This window comes from Chrysochloris asiatica, unplaced genomic scaffold, assembly GCF_000296735.1.
Source record: "Chrysochloris asiatica unplaced genomic scaffold, ChrAsi1.0 scaffold00050, whole genome shotgun sequence".
Lineage (NCBI taxonomy): Eukaryota > Metazoa > Chordata > Mammalia > Afrosoricida > Chrysochloridae > Chrysochloris > Chrysochloris asiatica.
The window spans coordinates 16,603,985-16,628,177 of record NW_006408568.1 but is presented as its reverse complement, the minus strand read 5'-3'; the positions used below and the strand labels follow the sequence as shown (position 1 = coordinate 16,628,177).

Genomic DNA, 24,193 nt, shown 5'->3' with positions numbered 1-24,193 from the left:
TGTTCATGCTCTTCTTCCCTGATGGTCCTAGGGTCCTCTGTTCCTGGACTGTAAGATTAACTACTCCCCCCTTTTTGTTAGAAAATTTTGACCATTACTGTTGTGACATTAGTAATTGGTTGTGATAACGGTTATTCACTATTGAATCATAAGAATTTTATCCCTGTATATTTTCACTAGACTTATCTAGACAAGATGAAAATTATTCAGTGGGGATTCTACCTTCCCTGAACACTCTTAAAACTAAACTCCCTCCTGAAAACTTGTAAGCTAGTCACTTCATACCTTTATAGCCCCTTCTCCCCATTTTAAGTTGCCAGTGTCTAAGTTACCAGTCCCTATCAATCCTGTATACAGAGGGGAGAGGATTGACATCAATATTTAGTTTTGTCTCATGAAAACATTTCATGGTTTCTAGCGTCGCGTCAGTTCATTTAAGCTCAGTGACAGTCACAGAGGAGGAAGTTGAGAGAGGGGATTATTGTATTGGTAGATAGCCTTGCAATGGCTAAATAGAAGTTTTTGTTTCTTTTTTTGGTTGTTGACTTGTTTTATTTTATATATATATGTATATTTGCATATGTATCTATTTTAATCTTTTAAACTCTTAAATCATATTATTGGTCTTCTGTGGTGTTTTTAATGGTATTCTTTTGTTACATACATTGAAATAAATTGAAGATTTTAAAAAGATAATTTTATGAATGTCTTTATGTGTTTCATAGATTGAAGAGGAAAAGAAAAGAACTGCCCGAACAGACTACTGGCTACAGCCTGTAAGCACTCACTTGGAACTTCTTAAGCACCAAATCTGCTTTTAAGTGAATGATCTAAATAGCATTTAATATAACTAAAAATTTCAAAACAGATTTATTTCTCTAATAAATTTTCTATTCATCTTTAATTATCAGTTGCATTTGTATTAGAAGAGTATTTCCAGTTTATAGGGCAGTAATGTTCTATGTGAGGTTGGCCCAGAATTGGGCAGTATTTTGTTCTGTTATGCACAGAGTCACTATGAGTTGGAACCGACTCAATGGCACCTAACAACAACATAACAATGTTCTATGAGTTTAATGCTAAATATGTAATTGGACACTTCATTTGAAACCTGGAATTATTTTCAGTTTTTGCTGTAAGACAAAAAGTTTGTGTTATCAGAGATGGGATTAACGAATTATAAATGCAGAAATAATGTGTCTTTAATTTATAATTTAGTGAATTTAGAATAACTGTTTAGGTACTTTATACAAGACAAAAAAACAACAACCAGGTTTTAATTTTATAAACTCAGAGAAGATTTGCATTTTATTGTTTATTTATAATTGTTTATTATTTTAAAAAATTATTATTTATTGATGCTCTGTTTGGAATTTACTAAGACGTGAAGTTTTCATACAATTTTCGTATTACCTTACTTATCGTTAAAAAATCTGATTTGATCAGTTAACAGGAGATTGAAAAGTAGTATTCATTTAGATAATTCATAATTTGAAAAATACGTTCTTCCCTGAGTTGGGAAGTCCAAAGTTCTGATTCAAATATTCATAATCATTCTTTTACCAGCTTGAAAATCATTCTTCCACCAGCTTATGTGGTTATGGTTTTTTAGTTTAACTGGCATTGGAATAGTAATAGTTGCATGTATTGTTTATGAAAATATAATCAAGAATTTTCACTAACCTCCCTTGTGATTCTGATGTGTACCCCTGGTCAAGAATCATTAGATTAAAGCAAAAAAAAAAAAAAACCACAAAAATTTACAAAATTAAAGTAAAACATTCCAAATTTTAATTCCCACTGATAATACTTTCAATTAAATTTTATTTTCTAATATTAGTAAATGCTGCTTTTTTTTTTTTTTTTTCTTTTCGATAGCTTTTCCTATTGAATGTTACATTGAAAGTCAGAATCCTGAAAACTGTGTTCTAATCACTCAACTTTTGTCTTACCTTGAAATGGGCAATTTGCTTGTTAAAATAACCAGCAGTTCACAGAGATAGACTTACAGGATTGTATTTTAAAACTCAGGAAATATATATTTTGAACAGGTTTTTGTGGCTAAGGATCAATAAGTATAATGATACAATGAGTTGACTTTAAACTACTGTAATATGACTCCATAAGGACCTTTGAGAAATGTGCTCCAGAAGTTCTTTGGTTAACTCAGAAACACTGCGTTGGCATTAATTGGCTTCCTTCAGAAAGTTTTAGTATAGTAGTCACTGGATGCTCCAAATAGTTAAGCTCTCTACTACTGACTGGAAGGTTAATGATTCAAACCCACCCAGAAACAACTCTGAAGACAGACCTGGAGATCTGCTACTGAAAGGTAGCCTTGAAAACGCTATGGAATAGTTCTACTCTGGATACATGGGGTTGCCATGTGTTGGGATTGACTCAACAGCGATTAACAAGTAGAGTAGAAGCCTCACAATATAACAACGCTTCTCTAAAGATGTCTTTCAACCATTAAATACTCTCCCCACAAAGTCCTTACTAAATTCTTATTAACTATATAGCTTTTAGTGCAGCTTAATGGAATACTTGGGAGTCCTGGTGTGGCACTCAACTGCAAGGTCAGTTTGAACTGCAAGAATGGTGGTTCAACTGTACCCCGATCCTTGGAAACCCTATGCAGGGTCTCTATGGGTCAGAACCGACTCGAAGGCACTTAACAACAACAACATTGTAGTACTTTACCTAGGATCCTTGGATGTGCCATGGGTTAAGTGTTGGGCTGTTAACCTCAAGATTGGTGGTTTGAACCCAGCAGCTACTCAGAGGGAGAAAGATAAGGCTGGCTGCTCCCATAAAAATTTACAGGTTAGGGAACCGTATGGAGCCGTTCAACCCTGTTCTGTAGGGTGACTGTGAGTTGTAATCAACTCCTCTGCAGTGGGGATTTTTTTTTGAATGAAGTACTTGTGACCATGCTAGCACCTGTTTGTTAACATTCACCTGAAGTAGCTAATGTAGAATCACTACCATGAAAATAGCAATTAATCAGCCTATTAAATTTTTCATAGTTAGCCATTACAAAGCTAATCAGGAAAACAATGACAAAGTAATAACTCATAATTCATTAATATGAAACAAGCTCAGATTTCTTGACCATTTGAGAATTAGATGCTCAGAAGAGAGATACTTTTAGCAAGAGATAATCTGGGGGAATCCTGTCTATTAAAAATGCAAAGCAACATAATGAGAAAATGACATGAAAAATGTCATGCATAATATCAAAGACTCAATTCCTTGCAATTTCCTAGTGAGACCTTTGCAATCTGAATTTTTATCATCAGTGTACACCCTCAGTATAATGTCCTTGACATTTTTCAGTTCTTTGAATAAAGAGAAAGAAAGATACCATCTATGAAAGACAAGGTAAGCTAAGATTTTACAGATAAAAGTCCTAGATTTCAAGAAACAACCACTATGGAAAGCAGCTATTGCCTGTGTATATGTACATGTGTACATACATACTTAACACATACACACACACACTCACAAATAATACAGATGGGGCTATAGGATAAGCACTGAACTGTTAGCCATAGGACGGCAGTTTAAGTCCACCAGTCACTCTTTGTAAACCCTATCCAGGGGTCCCTATGAATCAGAACTGACTCCATGACACTTAACAATATACACACACACGTTGTTGTTCTTAAATGTTGTCAAGTCAGTTCTGACTCATAGCAACCCTGGATAGGGTTTCCAAGGAGCAGCTTGTGACTCCATATGGTAGTGGTTATGGGATATATATATATATATATATACACACACACACACACACAAACACACACACACATATATGTCCATGTATCTAATGTTTGTGTGTATATATATATATATGTGTGTGTGTGTGTATATACATATAAAAGATATTGTTGTTAAGTGTCATCGAGTTGGTTCTGACTCGTAGTGACCCTGTGGTTTTCAAGGAGCAACTGAAGATACATTTATTTCTTGGTAACTACCTTGAATAAAGGAAGAGAAAAGAGTAGAAGACTATCAAGGAAATACTTTACCATTTTCGGAAGGGCTCACTCACCCACTGCCATCCAGTCAATTCTGACTCATAGCAACCTTGGATAGGATTTTCAAGGCTGTAGATCTTTCTGGCAGCAGAAAGCCTTATCTTTCTTCCATGGAGCAGCTGGTGGGTTTGAACTGCCAACCTTATGGTTACCAGCCCGGTGCTTATCTTACTGCACCATCAGGGCTCCTTTGGTGAAGCCTGTTGTTGTTAAGTGCCACCAAGTCAGTTCCAACTCCCTGTTGTTAAGTGCCTTCAAGTGGGTTCTGACCTATAGGGACCCTGCACAGGAGTAGCTGAGGAGCTTGAACTGCCAACCTTGCACTTAAAACTGACTTTGCAGTTCAGCACGTTAACCCACAGTGCCACAATTTCTGTTATTTTGTTGTTGTTTTTGATTTAGCAGGTTCTACATGTACAAATGTTTATATTATTCAAGTTTCGGACTTATTCTCACCCTCCTTTCCTGAGTTACTCATTAGCATCAGCTCACTGCCCCATAAATTTCCTTCTATTTAATCTTTCAGTAACTCCCTAACTTTTTCTTTACCAGAGCACATAATTGAAAATGAAGGAGTAACATAGAAGAGATAATTTATGTGTTTCTCTATTATTATTATTTTCTAGGAAATCATTGTGAAAATTATAACCAAAAAACTTGGAGAGAAATATCATAAGAAAAAGGGTATTGTTAAGGTAAGGACATGCAATTGTGAGTGGAATTTGTGAAAAAGGCAGGATGACTTAGTGAAGCTGTTCTGGTGTTTTCTTAAATGAAGGCCTTGTACAGAAATACAAAGGCACTTGATGGCTCCTTAAAAGGAAAGTTAAATTCATAAATGTTGGAAAAAATAGTTCATTTCCAGCCATACCATATATTTATTTAACCTTGGTCTGTTTTCTTACTTGGGAGCATGGTGGCTGTTTTGGATAAGCACTGGACTGCAATCACAAGGTCAGTGGTTCAAACCCACCAGCTGGTTCACAGGAGAAAGATGTGAGGCTTTCTGCTCCTGCAAAGATGTATAGCCTCAGAAACCCTATACAGGGTAGCTATGAATTGGAACTGACTCAACAGCATTTTACAACAGTTTTCTTGCTGGAGCAAACTATATATATGACATCCCATGATACTTCTTAAGGAAACATCTCAGCATGCGTGCCTGAATAGTTAATACGCTATATTCACTTTATTGATGATGGGCTGTACGGTTATGCCCCTAGGCTTCCAAAGAGGTATTTCTTGTTTTTTGTCTGATCTCCCAGGCACCTTTCTTTTGACTGTGTTAGGATTTTAAAGTTTATATCAACACGCTAATTGTTTTTCCCCTTTGTTTTTCCTAAATATAGTTTTATTCTAGTATGTAGCCTTGTGTGCATACATGAATTGCCCTTCTACTATACATTTTGTTGTTCAATGCTGTCGAGTCAGTTCCGACTCATATTGACCCTTTATAGGGTTTCAGAAGAGTGGCTGGTGGGTTTGAACCACTGACCTTTTAGTTAGTAATCCAGTTCTTACCCTCCACCGCCTCACCTTGTATATACATTGTTGTTGTTAAGTATAGTTGAGTTGCTTCTAACTCATAACAGTCCAGTGCTTATCCATAGCACCACACCTTTGGCTCTGCATATTTTAAAGTTTTATTCTAAGATCACCAGTTTCATTCTTTCCGGTTGAAATTCTTAACCAAATTTTAAATTGAGTTCTTGATTGAGAACCATATTCTGAGAAACTAGGAGCTCTGGTAGCGTAGTGGGTACCAGTCAAGCTGCTGATATCATGGTCAGTAGTTTGAAACTGACAGCTGTTCCATGGGAGAAAGTTGAGGCTTTCTGCTCGCGTAAAGATTTACACCCTTGGAAACTTTATGCAGGGTTGCTATGAGACGCAACCAACTCCACAGCACATACCTACTACCACCACCACCAGATGGACTCTAGAAAATAGTGTCGTGTTCAGAATGAATTGAGTTTTATCTTTGGTTGGCATTTAATTTGTTTTCAGTCTGTTTATTTTTATCTTTTAAAATTTGTGTTCATTTTTTAAAAGTGTTCATTTTACATGACAGGAAGTAATTGACAAGTATACAGCTGTTGTAAAGATGATTGATTCTGGAGACAAGCTGAAACTTGACCAGACTCATTTAGAAACAGTTATACCAGCACCAGGTAAATCTTTTTGCTGACCATTTAATATGTATGCCATCGAAAACAGTGATTGTGTTCTTACAACCATAGTGTTTTGATATTACTTGATGGTTTATGGATCGAAGTTTCCTTTTTTTAGGGATTTATAACTACTAATATATTTGATCACTATTTCATTTCAGGTAACTTGATAGTTTATCTTTCATAAAGCTATTTTGGGGCATGAATAAATTTTTCATTGTTTTTAGAATAGGTTATCCCCCTGAAGCCAAGTCTAGACATCTATGGTGAAAATTAGTCATAGTGAGGTTATGTTTGTTTAAGCTTCCTAGAGGGTAATGTGAAGATGAGTTTTCCCCTAGTTTTCTTTACCATTTGACTATTTAGATGTAGTGATAATATGTCTCTAAAATACCCACCCATCATACTTATTCTTTTCCCCCCATTTCTCCCTTTAAATTCCCTGTAGAGCTGATTTTAATGGATTAAAATAAATCACTTGACATACACCAATCTGCATGTATTTGTTGTTGTTATGTGCTGTCTAGTCTATTGCAACTCATAATGACCCTGTACTGGGTTTCCAAGGTGCAGTTGGTGGGTTTGAACAGCTAACTTTATGGTTCACAGTTCAATGTTTATCCTACAGCGCCACTCCCGGAGTCAGCAGATGAAACTGTCAGTATAATTAAGATGATGAATATATCCGTTAACCCTCAGAGTTTGCTCATTTCTCTTCAGAATCCTTCCCTCTGCCTCTTGGCTTCTGCTTCTGTCTTCTCAGAAAACTACTGACCAACTTACTATCATTGTAGATTAGTTTGCATTTTCTAGAATTTTATATATATGAAATCATTTAATCTATTTGGTCTGATTTCTTTTACTTACCATAAGTATTTTCAATTCATCCATGTTGACATTTGTGCTTATAGTTTATTTATTTCTATGCTGAGCAGTACTTTTTTGTGTAAATATTCCATAGATTGTTTACCCAGTCACCTTGTTTTTTACAGTTTGGGCTGTTACAAGTAAAGTTGCTGTGTGAACATTCATGTGACTCTTTATTAGGACTTGCAAGCGCCATCAGAAAGTTCATGGAAAATATTCTACTATCTTTTCATTCTATTTTTCCATAAATTTTTTGAAGCCCCCCTTACATGACATATCTTGGGTAAATACCTAGAAATTGAATGGCTTGGTCACCTGGTAGGAATATGTTTAAGTTTTTATCAAACTGCCACGTCATCTTGTGAAATAAAAAAAAAGACAAAATAAGCTAAAAGATACCTGATTATTTCCAGACTGAACATGTCCTTCATGTACCTTGTACTCCTTATAGAGCTAAAACACCTTTTTAACAAATAAATGAAATAGAAATGGGTCTTAGAATGTTAATCATCAAAACATCTATGAATTATACTTTAAGGGATTTGTTTTAGTTACTTGATATGATTGTATTTTGCAGTAATGCAATGAATGACATTTTCTTTGCATTAAGTTTCCAATATGTTCTATTGTAGGAAAAAGAATTCTAGTTTTAAATGGCGGCTACAGAGGAAATGAAGGTACTCTAGAATCCATCAATGAGAAGACTTTTTCAGCTACGATAGTTATTGAAACTGTAAGTATGTTTACACAAAGACAGACATTTTTAAGTGCTTTAAAAATATATCAGTCATTGTTCATTTTCATTTGCTTGGTCTTTGCTTTACTGTAGAGTTTGAGTGTTTTGTTTGTCTTTTCTGTTATTTGTTTGGTAATCTATAAGCTTATTTTCAACAAAGACTGCCATTGCTAGAGCAATGAATTCTCTAATTATAAAAGAAAGGTATACTTGTTATATAAAACCAGAAAAATATAATTTAGTATCAATAATTTAAGAAATTACCAATAATACCCCAATTCACAGATAAACTCCACCCCTCATATTTAATGTAAAACTATTTGGCAGAGTAAAAATAATGGGAGAAGTATCGTTACAAAGGAGTTTTAAAAAGTTTTTGGAAATTTTACATTATCTTTTAATTATATCTCTCCATGAACTTTTTGAAGCCTCCTCATGTAGTTAGCTCCAACCAATCTGCTTTGGAAGAAATAAGCCAGAGTGAGTGCTCCTTGGAGTCCAGGATGGCCAGACTTTGTCTCTCATAGTTCGGACATATTGTCAGGCGGGACCAATCCCTGGAGAAGAATATCATGTTTGGTAAAGTGGAGGGTCAGAGAAAAAGAAGGAGACCTCCAACAAGATGGATTGGAACAGTGGCAGCAGCAATGGGCTCAAACATAGCAATGATTGTGAGGTTGGCCCAGGACCAGGCAGTGTTTTGTTGGTGCATAAGGTCACTATGAGTAGGTACTGACTTGATGGTACCTAACAACAACAACAAAATGTAATTAGTTGGGAAAGAGCTATAGAGGCCAACTTTCTTCTTTTTTTTTTCTTTTTTAATGTTTCACATTTTTTCATCAAGTCTTAGCAGAGATCAGTATAAATTTAAAGATCTCTATCATAAATAAAATTGTTTATTGACTTAAAGCTGGTAGCTCCCTGGTTTTGTGAGTAAGGTCTGAGCTCTCTTCAAAAGGAAAGATCAGAAACTTGTCAAATTCTGTGACAAACTCTGAAGTACTTTATTATGTATCCTTCTCTCAAATGACAGAATTTTTCATTTCTAGTGCAGTGATTTTTAGTATTTGGAAGAACGAGAGTCCCCTTAGGCCGTCTGATGAAAATTTGAACTCTCCAAAAAATTGCAAATTCATGTCAAATTTAATATACTCTATGAATGGAATTCATAAGCTTCCTAAACACATCCATGTACCTATTTTAGAATGTGTGTGTCAGGAAGGTTTTCTGGAAGAGGTCTTTATTTGAAAGAATGAACATTAAGTAAACTAAGCTTTTTTTTTCCTGTTCCTGACCATAGTAACCTAGAAACTACCACTCACTAACTCAAACTACAAAGGGAAAAAAAGTGCAAAGGTAATCTGACTTGGTGTGGAAGAGCTTATCCAAGTTAATCAGATTTTTTTTTCTCTTTGACAGAATCATATAAGTTTAGGGAACCCCCCCCATTACCTTTTCCTTGACTGGTTGTTTATGCCTCACTTTTAAATTTGTTAAAACATTGAAATTTCGATCTGGCTTTAAATTTTCATCTCCCCCAAAGAGGCAAAAACCCACTGACATAGCGTTGATCCCAACTCACAGTGACCCTATATGGGGATTCTGAGACTAAATCTTTATAGGAGCAGATAGCACTTCATTTTTCTCCTATGGAATTGCTGTTGGGTTTGAACCGCTGACCTTGTGGTTAGCGGTCTTATCCCTAATCCATAGTGCTATACACAGAACAGCCAGTTAAAATGGAGGATGTTGTAGGTTTATTCGCAGTGTCTTTGGTTCCCAGTTTGTAAGATTTTTAAGAGCCAATGTCTAATCTCCCTCATTATGAATTCACAACTTCATTTGCCTTTCTCATGTATTAATCTCCTCTCGCCTCCTCCAAGTACCTCCAAGTACTGAAAATCACTGTACTGGAGATGAAAAATTTTCTGTCATGTAAAGATATAGTACTTCAGAGTTCTAAACAGAATTAGCCAATTAGAGAAAAGCAGATTTCAGATGTTTCTTCTGAAGATACCAATTGCTTGGAGTCCTGGTGTGGCTCTATAGGATAAACACTGGACAAAGTTGTTGGTTCAAACCCACCAGTTTGAACCACCTTGGAAACCCTTTATAGGGTCACTATAAGGGGGAACTGACTGCAGGACAGTTTAACAACAATTAATTCCTTAGGACTCCATACATTGTCATAGAATTTATGTGCAAATCCACATAAAAAGTGGAAATCTACCCATTGAGGGATTCTTCTTCTTTTTTTTTTTTTTTTTGGTAACCTGCCAATATAAAATATGTTGTGTCAAGTTTGTCTCACATGGCCCTGTGTTTTCTCTGAATCAGTGCCACAAAACTCGTGAGTCATGTTTTAATTGATTTCTCCTGCTATTTTAAAAATAATTTCTGGCATCTTAAATTTTAGTATCAGTTATATTTGAGGACTCTAAAATAATGATGGTTGTTGTAAAAAAAAAAAAAAAGAAAAAGAAACCCTCAAATAATTATGGCACAAACATGATCAAAGTTCACTTTTCTTTCTAAAAGTGCAAACAGGTATTGTGGTGATTTGTGGGCCCAGGATCCTTCTAACTAAGTAGCTTCACTGTCTTCACAAGTGGCTTCTTTGGTTGCCACGTTTGCATCAGGCAGGCCAAAGGGAAGTCAGTATGAAGGATTGCACGGGGAGGAGGAGATTATGGCCTGGGCCTGAAAGCGGCACACATCACTTCTGTTCACCTCCATGGCCGTATCTAACTACAGGGGGAGCTGGGAAATGCTGTAACTATTTATCTATGGAGCCAAAGAAATACTCAGCAGCATGTGAAATCTCTGCCAGAGTACCTACTAATAGAGCCTCTTAGAATTCTTTCAATTGTCATTGAAGAAAATATGGTCATTCTAATAAGAATGCTGTAGATGATTTTTTAAATTTATAGAAGTATAGAAATGTTAAGCTACCTTAAAATATTTTAGGGAAATGGAAAAGGTACATATGTGCCCATAAGAATGATATTCTCATCTTTGAAGTACATGTGTGTTTTTAACTTTGTTAAAATTTTATTTTAATTTTAGGGCCCTTTAAAAGGACGCAGAGTTGAAGGAATCCAATATGAAGACATTTCTAAACTTGCCTGAGTTTGAAAATTTGTTAACAACACATTAAAATCATCAAATTGGTGTTCTTTAAGGCATTATGAAACTCTACTGCATTAGGGTATTTCTTTTGTATAAAACAAATGGATTTATTTAAATGTGACTATATAGTTGTTTAGTTAAACTTATATAAAAACTAATTATGTCTTATGAAGTATCAGAATGTGTAATTTTGTTCTTGTTTTTTTCCTTTGTAATATATATATATATTTTAAATCTTTATTAAAAGAATGTTATTGTATAGTATTTTATAAAAGACAATTTAGAATCTAATTGGAAGAAATCCTTCACATGCTCTATATTTTCAGCAGTATTTGAACTGTAAGTAAGTTTAGCAGCTTTAGTGGAATATAGTTCACATACCATACAATTTATCCATTTCAAGTGGTTTTAGTCTCTATTCACAGAGTTATACAAGTACTGTTGTTGTTGTTAAGTGCCATTAAGTTGGTTCCAACTCATAGCAACCCTGCATAGGGTTTTCATCACCCCCCAAAAATAAATTAGCACTCATTAAGAATTATTCCCTGATCCTGTCTTTCTGTAGCCCCTGGCAAATACTAACCTACTTTCTTTCTCTATGGATTTGCCCACTCTGCAGATTTCATGTAAATGGAATTATATAATATATTTTGTTTTCTGACAGGCTTCTTAGTCTTAGAATATTTTCAGGTTTCATCCATGTTGTAGCAATATTTCATTCCATTTTATAGCTAAATAATGCTTATTGTATGTACCTACCACATTTTGTTTACCCACTTATCAGTTGCTGGACATTTGAGTGGTTTCCAGTTTTTGGCTATTATAGAAAATGTTGCTATGAACATTCAAGTGAAAATATGTTTGCCATTTTCTTGTTTATATAGCTAGGAGTGGAATTGCTGAATCTCATGGTAACTCTGTGTTCAATTTGAGGAACTACCAAACTGTTTTTCAAAATGTTTGCACCATTTTATGATCCTACTAGCTATGTTAAACTTAACCAGTCCACAGTTGCCATCAAGTCAATCCTGAATCCTGATGACCCCATGTATGTCGGAGTAGAACTGTATTCCATAGGCTTTTCAGTGGGTGGTTGTTTTAGAAGTAGATCCCAGACCTCTCTTCCAAGGTGCCTCTGAGTAGACCTGAGCCTCCAACCTTTTAGTTAGCAGCCAAGCATTTATCTATTTATTCCACCCAGGAACTAAAGTTGGACTATACAAAAATTTTTTTTTCTTTGACTATACAGTTTTAATGGTATGTTACCTATGGGCACAAAATATAGACCTATCTTATATTTGCTTTTGCCAACAAGAAAAAATTTCATTTGCATCATTGAAAGGGAGTAGACCCGATCTTTAGATGCTGTGGGATCAGAGTATAAGCACATATCAGGTCTCAGCGTCTCTGGCCTCCTCTTTGTTGGCTCCTCTCAGGTACTCACAATGAAAAGATGACTACCAGCCTCTCCAGGTTTACATCTCACCTTTCAGGAATACCAGTGAAAATCTATCTTCTGTAGCAGTTCAAATAAGAGACCTAGAATTGAGTCATATTAGACCATACTCAAATAAGATTGAATTATGCTGATTGGTCAGATCTAATTCATAAGCCAACCCCTGAGACATCTCCCTTGAACTGAGATGCAGAGAAGGGGTGGGTTCCTAAGGAAAATATAAATTATCTTATCAGAGGATGAGAGTGTACATGCTGGTAAGTGGAAGCAACTATAAGAGACAATATAAGAAAGTGAGGGATGATATCAGTGGCTTTACAGAAAGCTCTTCCTGGGTTAATAAAGGTGTTTTAGAAATGACAGCATAGTTATTATAGAAAGGGTCTAGGTTTTGGTGTTGGACCAACTTTAGATTGAATTTTGACTATTCTGTTCACTAACTGTAATCTTAGAAAAATTGATGTTTTTGAATTTCACAGTGACACTGTGGTTTAAGCATTGGGCTGTTAACTGCAAGGTCTGCAGACCCCCAGGAGGTAAACAATGCTGTTACTGTCTCAGAAACCCTAAGGAGCACATCTGCCCCATAGGTTTGACATGAGTCTGTAACAGTATAAATTATCAAAAATAATGTGTCCTTGCAGGGTTGTTGTGAGAACTACAGGAAATACATATAAAATGCCAGATACACTGCCCAGCACATTCAGTAAGTAGTTCATAAATGGTAGTGAATTGTGCTTACAGTACAGGGAGACAAACCATAATATTTTGAGGTCTGGTGGTGCAAATCGTTAAGCACTCAACTATTAGCCAAAATGGCTGGTGGTTCAAATTCACCTACATGCTTCAGAAGACAGTCCAAGCAATGTATTTCTGAAAAGTCATAGACTTGAAAACTTTAGAAGCTTTTCTACTTAACACATACGGGGTCAGCAGGAGTTGGAACTGGCTCCATAGCAACTGACAACAGTGGCAATCAGTGCAGGAAGGCAAGCAAGAAGGTTTTACTGTCTGCTTTGATACAAGTCTGCCATGATGATTTTAATAAAGAGAGCGATTCTCCTTGATAATCATGTAATAAAAAAGATGACAGACTATATGTATTCTTGCTGTGGAGTTGATTCCAACTCATATTGACCTGTGTAGGGTTTTCAGGGGTGGGTTTGAACTGCTGACCTCACAGCTAGCAGTCCAGTGTTTATTCTACAGTGCCTCACCAGAACTCCATATTATATATGCCTTCCGATTTATAAGTCTGGGATCAATAGTTTATGTTTATAGGAAAAGCAATTCATCACTATCTCCTACTAGGAGTCCTGGTGTGGTGCTGTGGGTTAATGCACCAGACTGCAAAGCCATTTGAACTGCAAGGTCGGTGGTTCAAGCTCACCAGATGTGCCTCAGCAACCCTATATAGAGTCACTATGGGTTGGAATCAACTCGATGGCACTTCACAACAACAACAACCTCCTACTAACCTCACCTTTATTTAATTCTCTTCTCTGGCATCTTTATGAAAGATCTCAGAAATAAAATAGCACACTTTTAGCTAAATTTAATTTTCAACTTTCCAAAGTACAAAATATGTTTGTGGATAGATATGGAACACACTTTTCCCCTAAATTCTTTGCCGTCAATAGTGATTATGATAAGCAAAATGTCTTCAAACATCCAAAATCAAATCTTGATTTTTTTTTTCTTTTCTTTTTGAAACATCATAAGCTATTACTTTCATCAACTCTCTTAAAATCATATCAAATTAATAGCATTGCTGTCCAGGAAAACCAAATTCCCTGCATTGGTTGTCTTCATTGGTACATCTTTGAATCCCATTGCCTTACAAATATTTACTGATGTAGTCTTTGTCTTCTGGCATCAGTTTGTAACTGCCTATCAGTGTTTGCTGACATGTTTGAATCAAATTCATTGAGCAGACATTGCCTGTGTGCCTCTGGTATATAAGGAGTGCACCAGGTGCTAGCTATGTTGTTGTTAAGTGCCATCGAGTCAGTTCTGACTCAGAGTATGAACAGTGCCTGGTGCATAGGGATTGACAAGGTTCAATGAATTGATAATCAAATGCAATAGTGAGCCAGCAAAGAAAATCTTCTGGTAATCTCTTAACAACTAATTAAAGTTCTGCCCTGATTTTGTTTGGAACTCAGTTAAGAGTTGATACCATATTGCCGAGGTTTCTACTTTAGTAAAATGGAATCACAGGATTTAAAATACGAATCATTCTTGATTGTCATTTGGTTTACTGACATGACCCCAGCAATGTTAATTGTAGAATGGAATAGTTTTATCAAAACTATTTTATCATTCCAGAGTTTTCATTCTCTCGTGGGTATTTCAAAAGTCACCAATGTAGAGCTGGACAGTGAGAAAAAATATCAATAAAAGGAAAATGATAACTAAATTTATATTTATGGAGACAGGCAGGTAATTCCTATTTTGCTATTACTAGGTCTTTTGTAATTTTAAAAGCACTGTTATTTAAAAGCACAAACAAAATTTAAGACAAAAGTCAATAGTTTTAACTTGAATAATACCATTACCCTATGGAGTCCTGGTGTAGTGCTGTAGGATAAGCACTAGACCACAAGGTTGTTTGAATCATAAGGTTGGCAGTTCAAACTCACTAGCCACTCTCTTGGAAACCCTGTACAGGGTTACTATTAGTTGGAACTGACTCAACGGCACTTAACAACAACCCTGTATATGGAATCCTGTTGTAGCACTGTAGGATAAGCAACGGGCTGCTAACCACAAGGTTGATGGTTCAAACCCACCAGTGCTTCCTGGAATCACTATGAGTCGGAACCAATTAGAACAACAACCTCAACCCTCTATAAAATTCAATATTGATAAACTACCAGTGGGTTGCAAGGTGCTCCAAGGTATCAAACACAATTAAGTCATTGTCAAGTTGCTTATCTTTGTCACAGGGTGATTACTGTTCAGAAAATAATCACGAGGTAGACATTGAAATAGTTCTTCCTTTTCAGAGGTTTCTACTGATTTGGTTCCTTCATTGGAAATTCAAAATTAATTGTATAGAAAAGACATGCAAGAATTAATGTTTTCAAAAGCACATAGAGTTATAGATGAGCAATTAATGCTTCTTACAAGTGATAAATTTCAAAGCATCAGCTATAATAAAAGTTTTGATAATTTGAATCACATATATATTTTATTTTAACTCTTTGTTTTTTTATTTTTAAATACAGGTCTCTTAGTTGTCTAGCATCCTGAATATAAATTGAAACCCCAAGGTTTTCATCATTATTTAAAAAACTACTGAGTACAATAAGGTATCACACTAAGCTTATATGAAGGGGCTTCAATTTTTTTCATGGAGAAATTCCATTATCTTACCATCCCATTTTCCACAGACTTTCCGAAGCCCCTTAATTTATCTAAAGGTAGAAGTTTTATGTCAAGGTTTTTTTAATAACTCATAAATTGAATTTAATTATATAGGATCTCAAAGTCTCCCCAAAATTAAATATTCTTTTTATTTCATTTATATTTTATTTATTTTTACTTCATTATTCAAGTCGGCCTTCATAAACATTTCCAAATATCACAATTCACTGTTAGGGAGGCCGTGTTATTAGAGAAAATTATTAAAATGGAACAAGAAGTCAGACTCTGCTGTATTAAACATGTCATAACAACACAGAAGATGCTGCTGTGGTAACCTGTCCTTCATGTTTCAAAGGAAAATAATGTGTAAGCTCTTTTTTTTTTTTTTTATCAGAAAATATACATTCTTGCCCTTCTAGTACATGAAAGGAAAAATAAAAAAAAGAAATAATTTCATTTAAAAATGTTCCTTCTTGTTTCCTTCCTTTTCTTTTAACTGCCTTCCTGCCACCCAAGTTAACATGTGTCTACACTCTACCCAGTGAATAATTCTCCCTTCCCTCCTTTCCCTCCCTCCCCTGGTAGCCATCATATAAAGTTTATTATAGAATGTAAACTTTCTCTTGACTTTTTATGATAGTGGTTTCATACAGTATTTGTGTCTTTGCAACCGACTAATTTCATTCAGCATAATGTCCTCCAGATTGCTCCATGTTATGTGGATTTTGCAGATTCATTGTTATTCTTCAATGTTGCATAATATTCCATTGTGTGTATGTACCAAAGTTTGCTCAAGTATTCTGCTGATGGGCACCTAGGCTGTCTCCATTTCTTTACTATTGTGCATAATGCTGCAGTGAACTTGGGTGTACATCTATCCATTTGTGCCATGGCTCTTATTTCTTGAGGATATATACCAAGTAGAGAGAATAACTGGGTCATAAGATAATTCTATTGACAGCTTTCTGAAAAAGTGTCAGACCAGGACTCCATAACATTGTGTGTAAAAGCAAAGTTTAAAAGTTTGAAATATTATGATAATTAGAAAATGTGACACAGAGATACAAAGTGAGCACCTGCTATTGGAAAATGGCACTGAGACTTGCTTGTTGCAAGGTTGCCACAAACCTTCAATTTTTAGAAAACACAATATATGCGAAGGGCAAAAATGCAGTAAAATGGTATGCCGTATTAGCTACAAAACAACTAAGATCAAGTAACTTTCCTTGTTCTCATCTCATGCTTGTAGAATTATTCTCTCATATTTGAACTTCCCTATATTTTGAACTCCAAAGTTGGCAGTTCAAACTCAGCAGTTGCTCCTCAAAAACCCTAAACAGAGTTGATATGGGTCGAAAACCGATGGCATTTAACATTTAATTGATAGCATAAAAATGTACTCAATTGGCAAGGCTGAGAACCTGATCCAAAACAACAATTTCCTGTGAAATTATCACAGGAAATGCCAAATCTAAGGCTCTGTCTGGAGGCCAACTTTTCCTTTGCAACTCCTTGATAAACACTCTTTGTTTTTTTCTTTTTGTTATTGCTGTATGTTGTCCAGTCATTTCTGACTCCTAACAACCTCTATAGGGTTCACGAGATCAACTGGTTTGAACCATTGATCTTGCCGTTAACAGACCAGTGTCACACCAGGGCAAATGCAGCAAAATCTTAAAGCTTCATTGCAAAATATTAATTCTTAAAAATATTTTCACAGGTTCTATAAAACTGTTAAGTATGGTCACTTTTTAATTATTCAGACTGAAGAATGACTGCAATGTGGCAGGGAAACGATTGTATTTATACAAATAATGTCTAAAACTTTATTTATAAACCTTTAAGGCCTTTTGAGATAGCTATAGAGCTGAGGCACAAGGTAATCCTTGTAATGTCCATCGATGAAACCTTTTCCACTGTTGTGCACAAACCAGCAGGGAACATCAGTTCCAAACACTATATCTGTTCTGTAGTCTTTCTGTAAGCCTCTGCAAGGGAAATGATATGCAAGGTTAGGAGAGAGACCAAGGCATGGTTAGCCTGGTAGTCTATCACTGTGTGTTCCCCTCCCCATCCCTTCTTGTTTTCTAAATCATTTAACACATCTGTCTGGAGATTAGGGTTGGAAGGTGATGGAATAAGCATTTTGCCCTGAATAATCCAATATTAACCCTATAGAGATAATAGCAATGTGAACTTATCCAGGAAAAAAAAAAATGAAGTGAAAAGAAGGCAGGAACAAAACTTTCAGCGTAGTGGGCCCATATTTTAAATATTATGTGAAGCATTAACTTTTATTTTATGGTGCTTTATTTATGTGTGATGCTATTTCTGAACAAATTCATGTCCCCCAATTTGAGGATCACAAAGCCAATGATTTGAGAAGTGTATGATATATTTCCTTTGTTTTTGTTGGTAAGTGCCATTGAGTTGATTCTGACTCATAGCGACCCTGTATAGTGTTTCCAAGGAGCAGCTGGTGAGTTTGAGCTGCTGACGTGGTTTGAAGTTCAATGTTGATCCTACAGCGCCATACAAGGAGTCCACATTTCCATTAAGGAACCCTAAAATATATATTACGATGCACAACTCACAGGTCGCTATGGGTTGGAACCAACTAAATGGCACTTAACAACAACAATATGATTTAAGTAAGTTTATGGAAGTCTAAAATTTGTGTCATTAGAGTTAAGTTGGATGCTTTGTGAAAGCCCTAAGAAAGCAAAAACTGCTAAAAATAATATAGAATTAGATGTGAGAGAACTGGAGAAAATTAGGAAGATTTATGAGTTTTATAATCAGAATAGTTTTCAAGTATCTATGTTCTCATTTCAAAAGAAGCATCATGGTGATGGCTTGTGTAAGAAAAGATACTAAAAAATGCATTAAGCAGATACATACTCAAAAGGACGGTTCTGGTCTTTTCTTAAATAAAAAATACATTCATTCTCAAACACAATGGTACATAGCCATTTTTATAATTCCCTCCTTTGACCAATCTTTCCAATGATTCAGTTTGTCATCATAAGGTGGCTAATTGTATATAGATGAAGAACAATTGAGTAATGTGCTCACTTGACATTTTATGGCACATAAAATGATCTAGATCTAATCATGATTTGCAACTATCTGCAGTGTTCTTATGCAAAAAGTATGTATGTGTGTATTTCTAATGCATTGTTCAGATTGAGGATGAGTAAGAAAAGCTGTTTTAAGCATTACCTTTCTCTGTCTGGGTCCAACCCTAAGAGGACCCCTTTTTGCTACTTCTCTATGCATTAAAGAGTCCTGGTGTGGCGCTGTTGGTTAATGCACTGGACTGCAAAGCCCGTTTGAATTACGAGGCCTGTGGTTCAAGTTCACCAGCTGCCCCTCGGAAAACCTACACAGTGTCGCTTTGGGTCAGAACCCGACTCGACGGCTCTAAACAACAACAACTATGCATTAAGGCCTACCTGGTGACAGTCAGCTTTTGTCCTTTCACTTCCATGCTTGCTTCTGGTTTCTTAGGATTCTTTCCTGGTCTCTCATTGAAAATATGTATTTTGGGTTCTTGCATGAACTGACCTAATGAAAAAAGTCCAGACATATATTTACATTTTATCCAGAGTTATAGAAAAAGACAGGCTCCTCATTGAATAAACTATACTCTGGTCCTCCTTCCAGAATTTCTAGTGTAGAAAGCCATATTGAGAGGAACGGGGGCAGTGATGTGAAGGACAGGTTCCTTTCTGAGAGCAAGTCCATGCTACTGCCTTCATGGTCAGTTTATAGATGAGATTCAGCTGCCAAGACTACAAGTAAAATAAAATTCCTGATGGGCGGGCAGTGAAGGTTATCACCTGAAAGCATAGCTCAAGTCATAGGAGCAAGGTTTGGTTATGATGTCCTATTCTTAAAAATTGAACAATTTCTATAAAATTAGGGTACCTTGATGTCCTACTTGGCCTCACGGATTTCCTAACCCAGTTCACCTTTCTTCCATTAGGAACATATTTCTGTTTAAGATTTAAAATTTATCTTTCCCATTTATCTTTCTCTTCTCTTTCAGTGTTTGGCTACTAACAGAAATGTTGGTAGCTCGAATCCACCCAGAGGGGCCTTAGAAGAAAGCTCTGACAATCTACTTCCAAAAAATCAGAGCAATGGAAAGCTCTGTGAAACACTGTTCTACTGTAAAGCACATGGGGTCACCACGAGTCAGAAATGACCGGACAACAGCTGGTTTGGTATTTAGGTTTCTCTTAACATTCCCATTAATGATTATAAAGTTCTGGTTTTGGGAAAATCTTGTCTGGAACAGCAGAATAACATTCCTGAGTCTCTCCTGCATCATTATGTTAGGTCCTCCCTGTGCTTTGTCTGAGTTCATCCCTCTCATTTCCCCAAATTCTAACTGCTGTCACCCAAAGTTGCCAAAGCCTAGAGTGTTACCCACACTTGCTGTATGGTTGAGACTTACCTATTAGTCCATGTGCATTAGGTGAAAACTTGTTTGTAGGGGGAATGTAGATCCCCAAAAAGTCTACATTGATTGGATGCTTCTTCCAAACACGATGAAGCAAAACAGAAAAGGACATTTCTTTATCCAGGGTGATAGTCACAGTTTTTTCTTTCTTCACTGAGACAAGCACCCTAAGTGTGAAAGCCAAAATGGAATTGACTCTTAGGAAGTCATTCTTGTCATCTCTAATAGGCTCTTCAGTCCTCCATTATAATTCTACCAGCTTCCTTCTAGAGCTTTACAATATTTTTGCTGTGGCATGTTGTTGTTTGAGCTCCTGGATCTAAAATTATGTTGCATACTAGCAACCAATGAACAGATACTAACTGGGAAGGTAAGGAATCCTGGTGTCACCGTGGGTTAAGTACCATTGAAAGGTGAGTTGTTCAAACCTACCAGCTGTTCTTTGGGAGAAAGATGAGGCTGTCTGTCTGCTCCCATAAAGATTTACAGTCTCAGAAACACTTTGGAGCAGTTCTATAGGGTCACTATGAGTCAGACTTGACTCAACCACAGTGGATAATTTCGAAGATAGTAAGCAAAAGATACAATCACAGTTTTTCTGAGTACCCTCTCTGATATAGACTCTGTTATGGTTTTCAGTTGATGGATTCATTTATTCATCCAATATCTATTTATTCAGTATTTACTATATATATGTTAGGTACAAGGATGGTCCCTGCATCCAAGGAGCAGGGTAGTGGGTAAGAAACATTTTTCTGAACCTCAGCTTCCTCATCTTTAGATGATGATTTTAAGTTCTGTATTTATGTTGCTGAGGTCTGGGCTTGTTTATGTAGTCAGGTGTCGAGAACAAGTCCTAATTGCACTGTGATAATACTTGCCTCTGATTTCTGATGCGTGCTGTGTCAGCCCAGGACAAGACGGACACATGAGAGCCGTGATGCAGGGTAATGGTCTCTGTGCTGATTTCTATTTTCACATCTTCATTTTGGAAATAAAACCCCAGTTTTCCAAAATAGGTGCTGAGTTTATTATTCTTTGGCTTCTTGGCACCAATGAGCTGACCATTGACCAAAATCCCTACAGGAAAAAAAAACAACATTTTTTTTCTCTTTTGTGGGCTATTATGGAAAACTGTAATGCAAATTTATAAAACATGACAATCTGAGAAAATTATTCTGGTTTTTTGCTTCAGAATTTAAATAGTATTATTCTCTTGTAACTTATTTTATACTGATATATTTTATTATACTTTAGTTATATCACAATAAGCTCTACTGTGTCTAATCCAAGGAGACTCGCTTATCTTAACAGTTCAAAATACTTAAGGATAGATTTATAATTAATTTCTCACTAATTATTGGAGCTTGTAGTATATAGGATTTAATTTAAGGGAAGAAAAGAACAGTGGGATATGACAATTGTAAGTTTTCTAATTCAAATGTAATTTCTTTTTATTTTACCTGATTCTGGGTCAGAAACCAGGTTGAGGATTTTCCCAGGTTCTGAGTCAATATTGAAACAAATATTCTTTTGGCTTTTTGGAAGGTAAATGATGAAGTGTGGGTCATTTTCAACTGGAAAACATACAAAGGAAATAAAAACAAATCATAGAAATTATTTTAAATAGTATTTCATTCCTGAACACTTATAATTTAATAAGAACAAATATTTATTGTGCTTTTATTTTGTACTACTCTAGGCATTGGGGACTCAGGAGTCCACAATCTTTAGTCCTTCTGCATGGAACTACCGTCACAGATTTATGCTATTTAAGAAATATAATGGATGTTCATTGTATTACTATCACATATGCACTGTACAACACACAAAAATCATAACAAAGGTAAAAGAAAGAATGAGACAGACACAGGAGTAAGAAACACAGGATAGATAAGTATGTATCTTAAGTAACCATACAAAGAATGTGCCATATTATTTGTAAATGCACAAATTAAAATTGATTCCAAGAGCAATGAAGAACCAAGCTACTCTCAAGAAAGCTCACTCCCAAGATACAATTATCCTGGCTGATGACTTCTGGTATTTATTTACCTACTTTTTCATTTAATCATCCAACAAATACTTGGTAAGGAAAAATGAAAAAAACTGTGTGGAAAAAAACCCCCCACTAAATCAGACAATGTTTGATGCAATATAAATAAGTTATGGTCTGTACTTTTAAGAAAGTAATACTTTAGTCAAGGGGCAGATATAGCCACAAATGTAAGAGAGAAAAAGTAAATGGTACAATCCTGACCTAAGCAAACTACTTTGAGAATGAGAATGAATAAATAGGTAAATTAAGAAGGTATTTATGAAGGAGTTGGCTTTTGAACCACATCTTGAAGGTTAGAGAAGAGAGGAAGACATAAGACTAAAAAGGAAAAGAATCAACTCTGAGTGGACAGATGAAGAAAAGCAGGGATGCAGAAAAGTTTGTGACTTACTTAGAACTTTTCCTTGAACACCATGCTAGAGAATGGAACTGGTGGCTAGTAAAGGTTTGTGACTTGACCTTCGTTTTAGGAAAATTACTGGTGGCAGTATAAATAAATAAAATACTGGGAAGTAGACACCATTTAGTAGCCAAATTAGTAACGCTGGCAAGAAATATTAAATTCAAGGATTGTGAATGAAATTGGTAAGGAAGGCAAAGTTCCAGAGACGTTCTGGAGAACCCACAAATATCTGATAATGGAATGGAGAGGAAGAACTCTACATTGCTAACACTCTAGTCACAGTAACTGAAGGGAGTGAAGTGGAAACATTGGAAGAGCAGGCTACCATCCATTGAAAAATTACTGTTTTCTAGATTTGCAAGCAAAGCTCTTTGCAAACATTAGCTTAACTCGTTCTCACTATACCCTGGCAGAGATGCTAAGTGATTTCCCCAAATCACAATACAGAATTAATTAGTAGGCGGCAGAGCAAATTCAAACCCAAGCTATCTGATTACAAGCCCCAAGCTCCTGACCAACCTGATATGCTACCTTGTACACACTCATTTTCAGTGTGTTTTTTGGTAACTGGGAAGACAACACAAACTAATGCAGGGCAGGAATAAAATCCTACTTTTAGAAAATTCTTTATTTTTTGCATTCTCCACACCACTAACCTCATGCTATGTCAATAAAAATGTGCTCAGTTTATTTTGTGTTGGAACTGGGCATTAGAGGATATCATTAAAATGTACAATAGAGATTCTCAACTATTTAAAAAAATCAAAAGATGATTTTACTATGATACACTCTCCTTCCTTTTGCACAAATAGGGTGTTTTGAAATATTTTGTTTGAAGGAAATTGCATTTACTAAAAATGATTGTTTTTGCCAATTTTATTAACCAAAATCCCACCAGACTTTTTGATAAACAAAAACTAATCAGTGCTACTATATTGAGTTGATGTAATTCCAAGCAAAAAAAAAAAAAAAGAAGAAGAAAAATTGTGTTTAAGATAGCCTGTGTAGCCAAAATTTTGATTAGGTGAAAGTAGCTTGAGGAAAACGAAAACTTCATTGATTCCTAAGACTTAAGGAGTCCTGGTGTGGCGCTGTAGGATAATACACTGGACTTCAAGGTCAGTTTGAACTGCAAGGTTGGCAGTTCAAACTCATCATCTACTCCTTGGAAACCCTATACAGGGTCGCTATGAGTTGGAACCAACTCAACGGCACTTAACAACAAGAAGTTGAATGGGTTTAAGACTCCAAACCAAAACCATACTCACTGACATCGAGGATCATTTTGACTCATAGCCATCCTATGATGTAACACCCTGGGGATGTAACTCTGTAAAGGTGCTCCCATGGAGCAGCTAGTGGACTCGAATTGCCAACCTTGATATCAGTTCAGTGCTTATCCTACAGGAGCACCAGGGCTCTTGGGTGTAGGACTACTGACTGTCATCAAGTCAATTTGAACTCATAGCAACCAAGGCTGGAAATCCTCACA

At 35.9% G+C, this 24,193-nt stretch overlaps 2 protein-coding genes across 2 annotated transcripts in view; one reads left to right on the top strand and one right to left on the bottom strand.

The window, feature by feature from the left end:
- Nucleotides 1-11,202, top strand: part of KIN (KIN, antigenic determinant of recA protein homolog (mouse)) — a 43,907-nt gene extending 32,705 nt beyond the window's left edge. Inside the window, exons 9-13 of the mRNA XM_006862745.1 lie at nt 726-776; nt 4,667-4,735; nt 6,112-6,211; nt 7,711-7,811; nt 10,884-11,202. Of these exons, the coding sequence (XP_006862807.1) occupies nt 726-776; nt 4,667-4,735; nt 6,112-6,211; nt 7,711-7,811; nt 10,884-10,946 (384 nt within the window). The 3' untranslated portion in view covers nt 10,947-11,202. The remainder of the gene's footprint in view (nt 1-725; nt 777-4,666; nt 4,736-6,111; nt 6,212-7,710; nt 7,812-10,883) is intronic.
- Nucleotides 11,203-17,611: 6,409 nt separating this feature from the next.
- Nucleotides 17,612-24,193, bottom strand: part of ITIH2 (inter-alpha-trypsin inhibitor heavy chain 2) — a 67,174-nt gene continuing 60,592 nt past the window's right edge. The window contains exons 17-21 of the mRNA XM_006862744.1: nt 21,703-21,816; nt 21,121-21,319; nt 20,234-20,406; nt 19,227-19,338; nt 17,612-17,759 (exon numbers count right to left, since the gene is read on the bottom strand). Of these exons, the coding sequence (XP_006862806.1) occupies nt 17,612-17,759; nt 19,227-19,338; nt 20,234-20,406; nt 21,121-21,319; nt 21,703-21,816 (746 nt within the window). The remainder of the gene's footprint in view (nt 17,760-19,226; nt 19,339-20,233; nt 20,407-21,120; nt 21,320-21,702; nt 21,817-24,193) is intronic.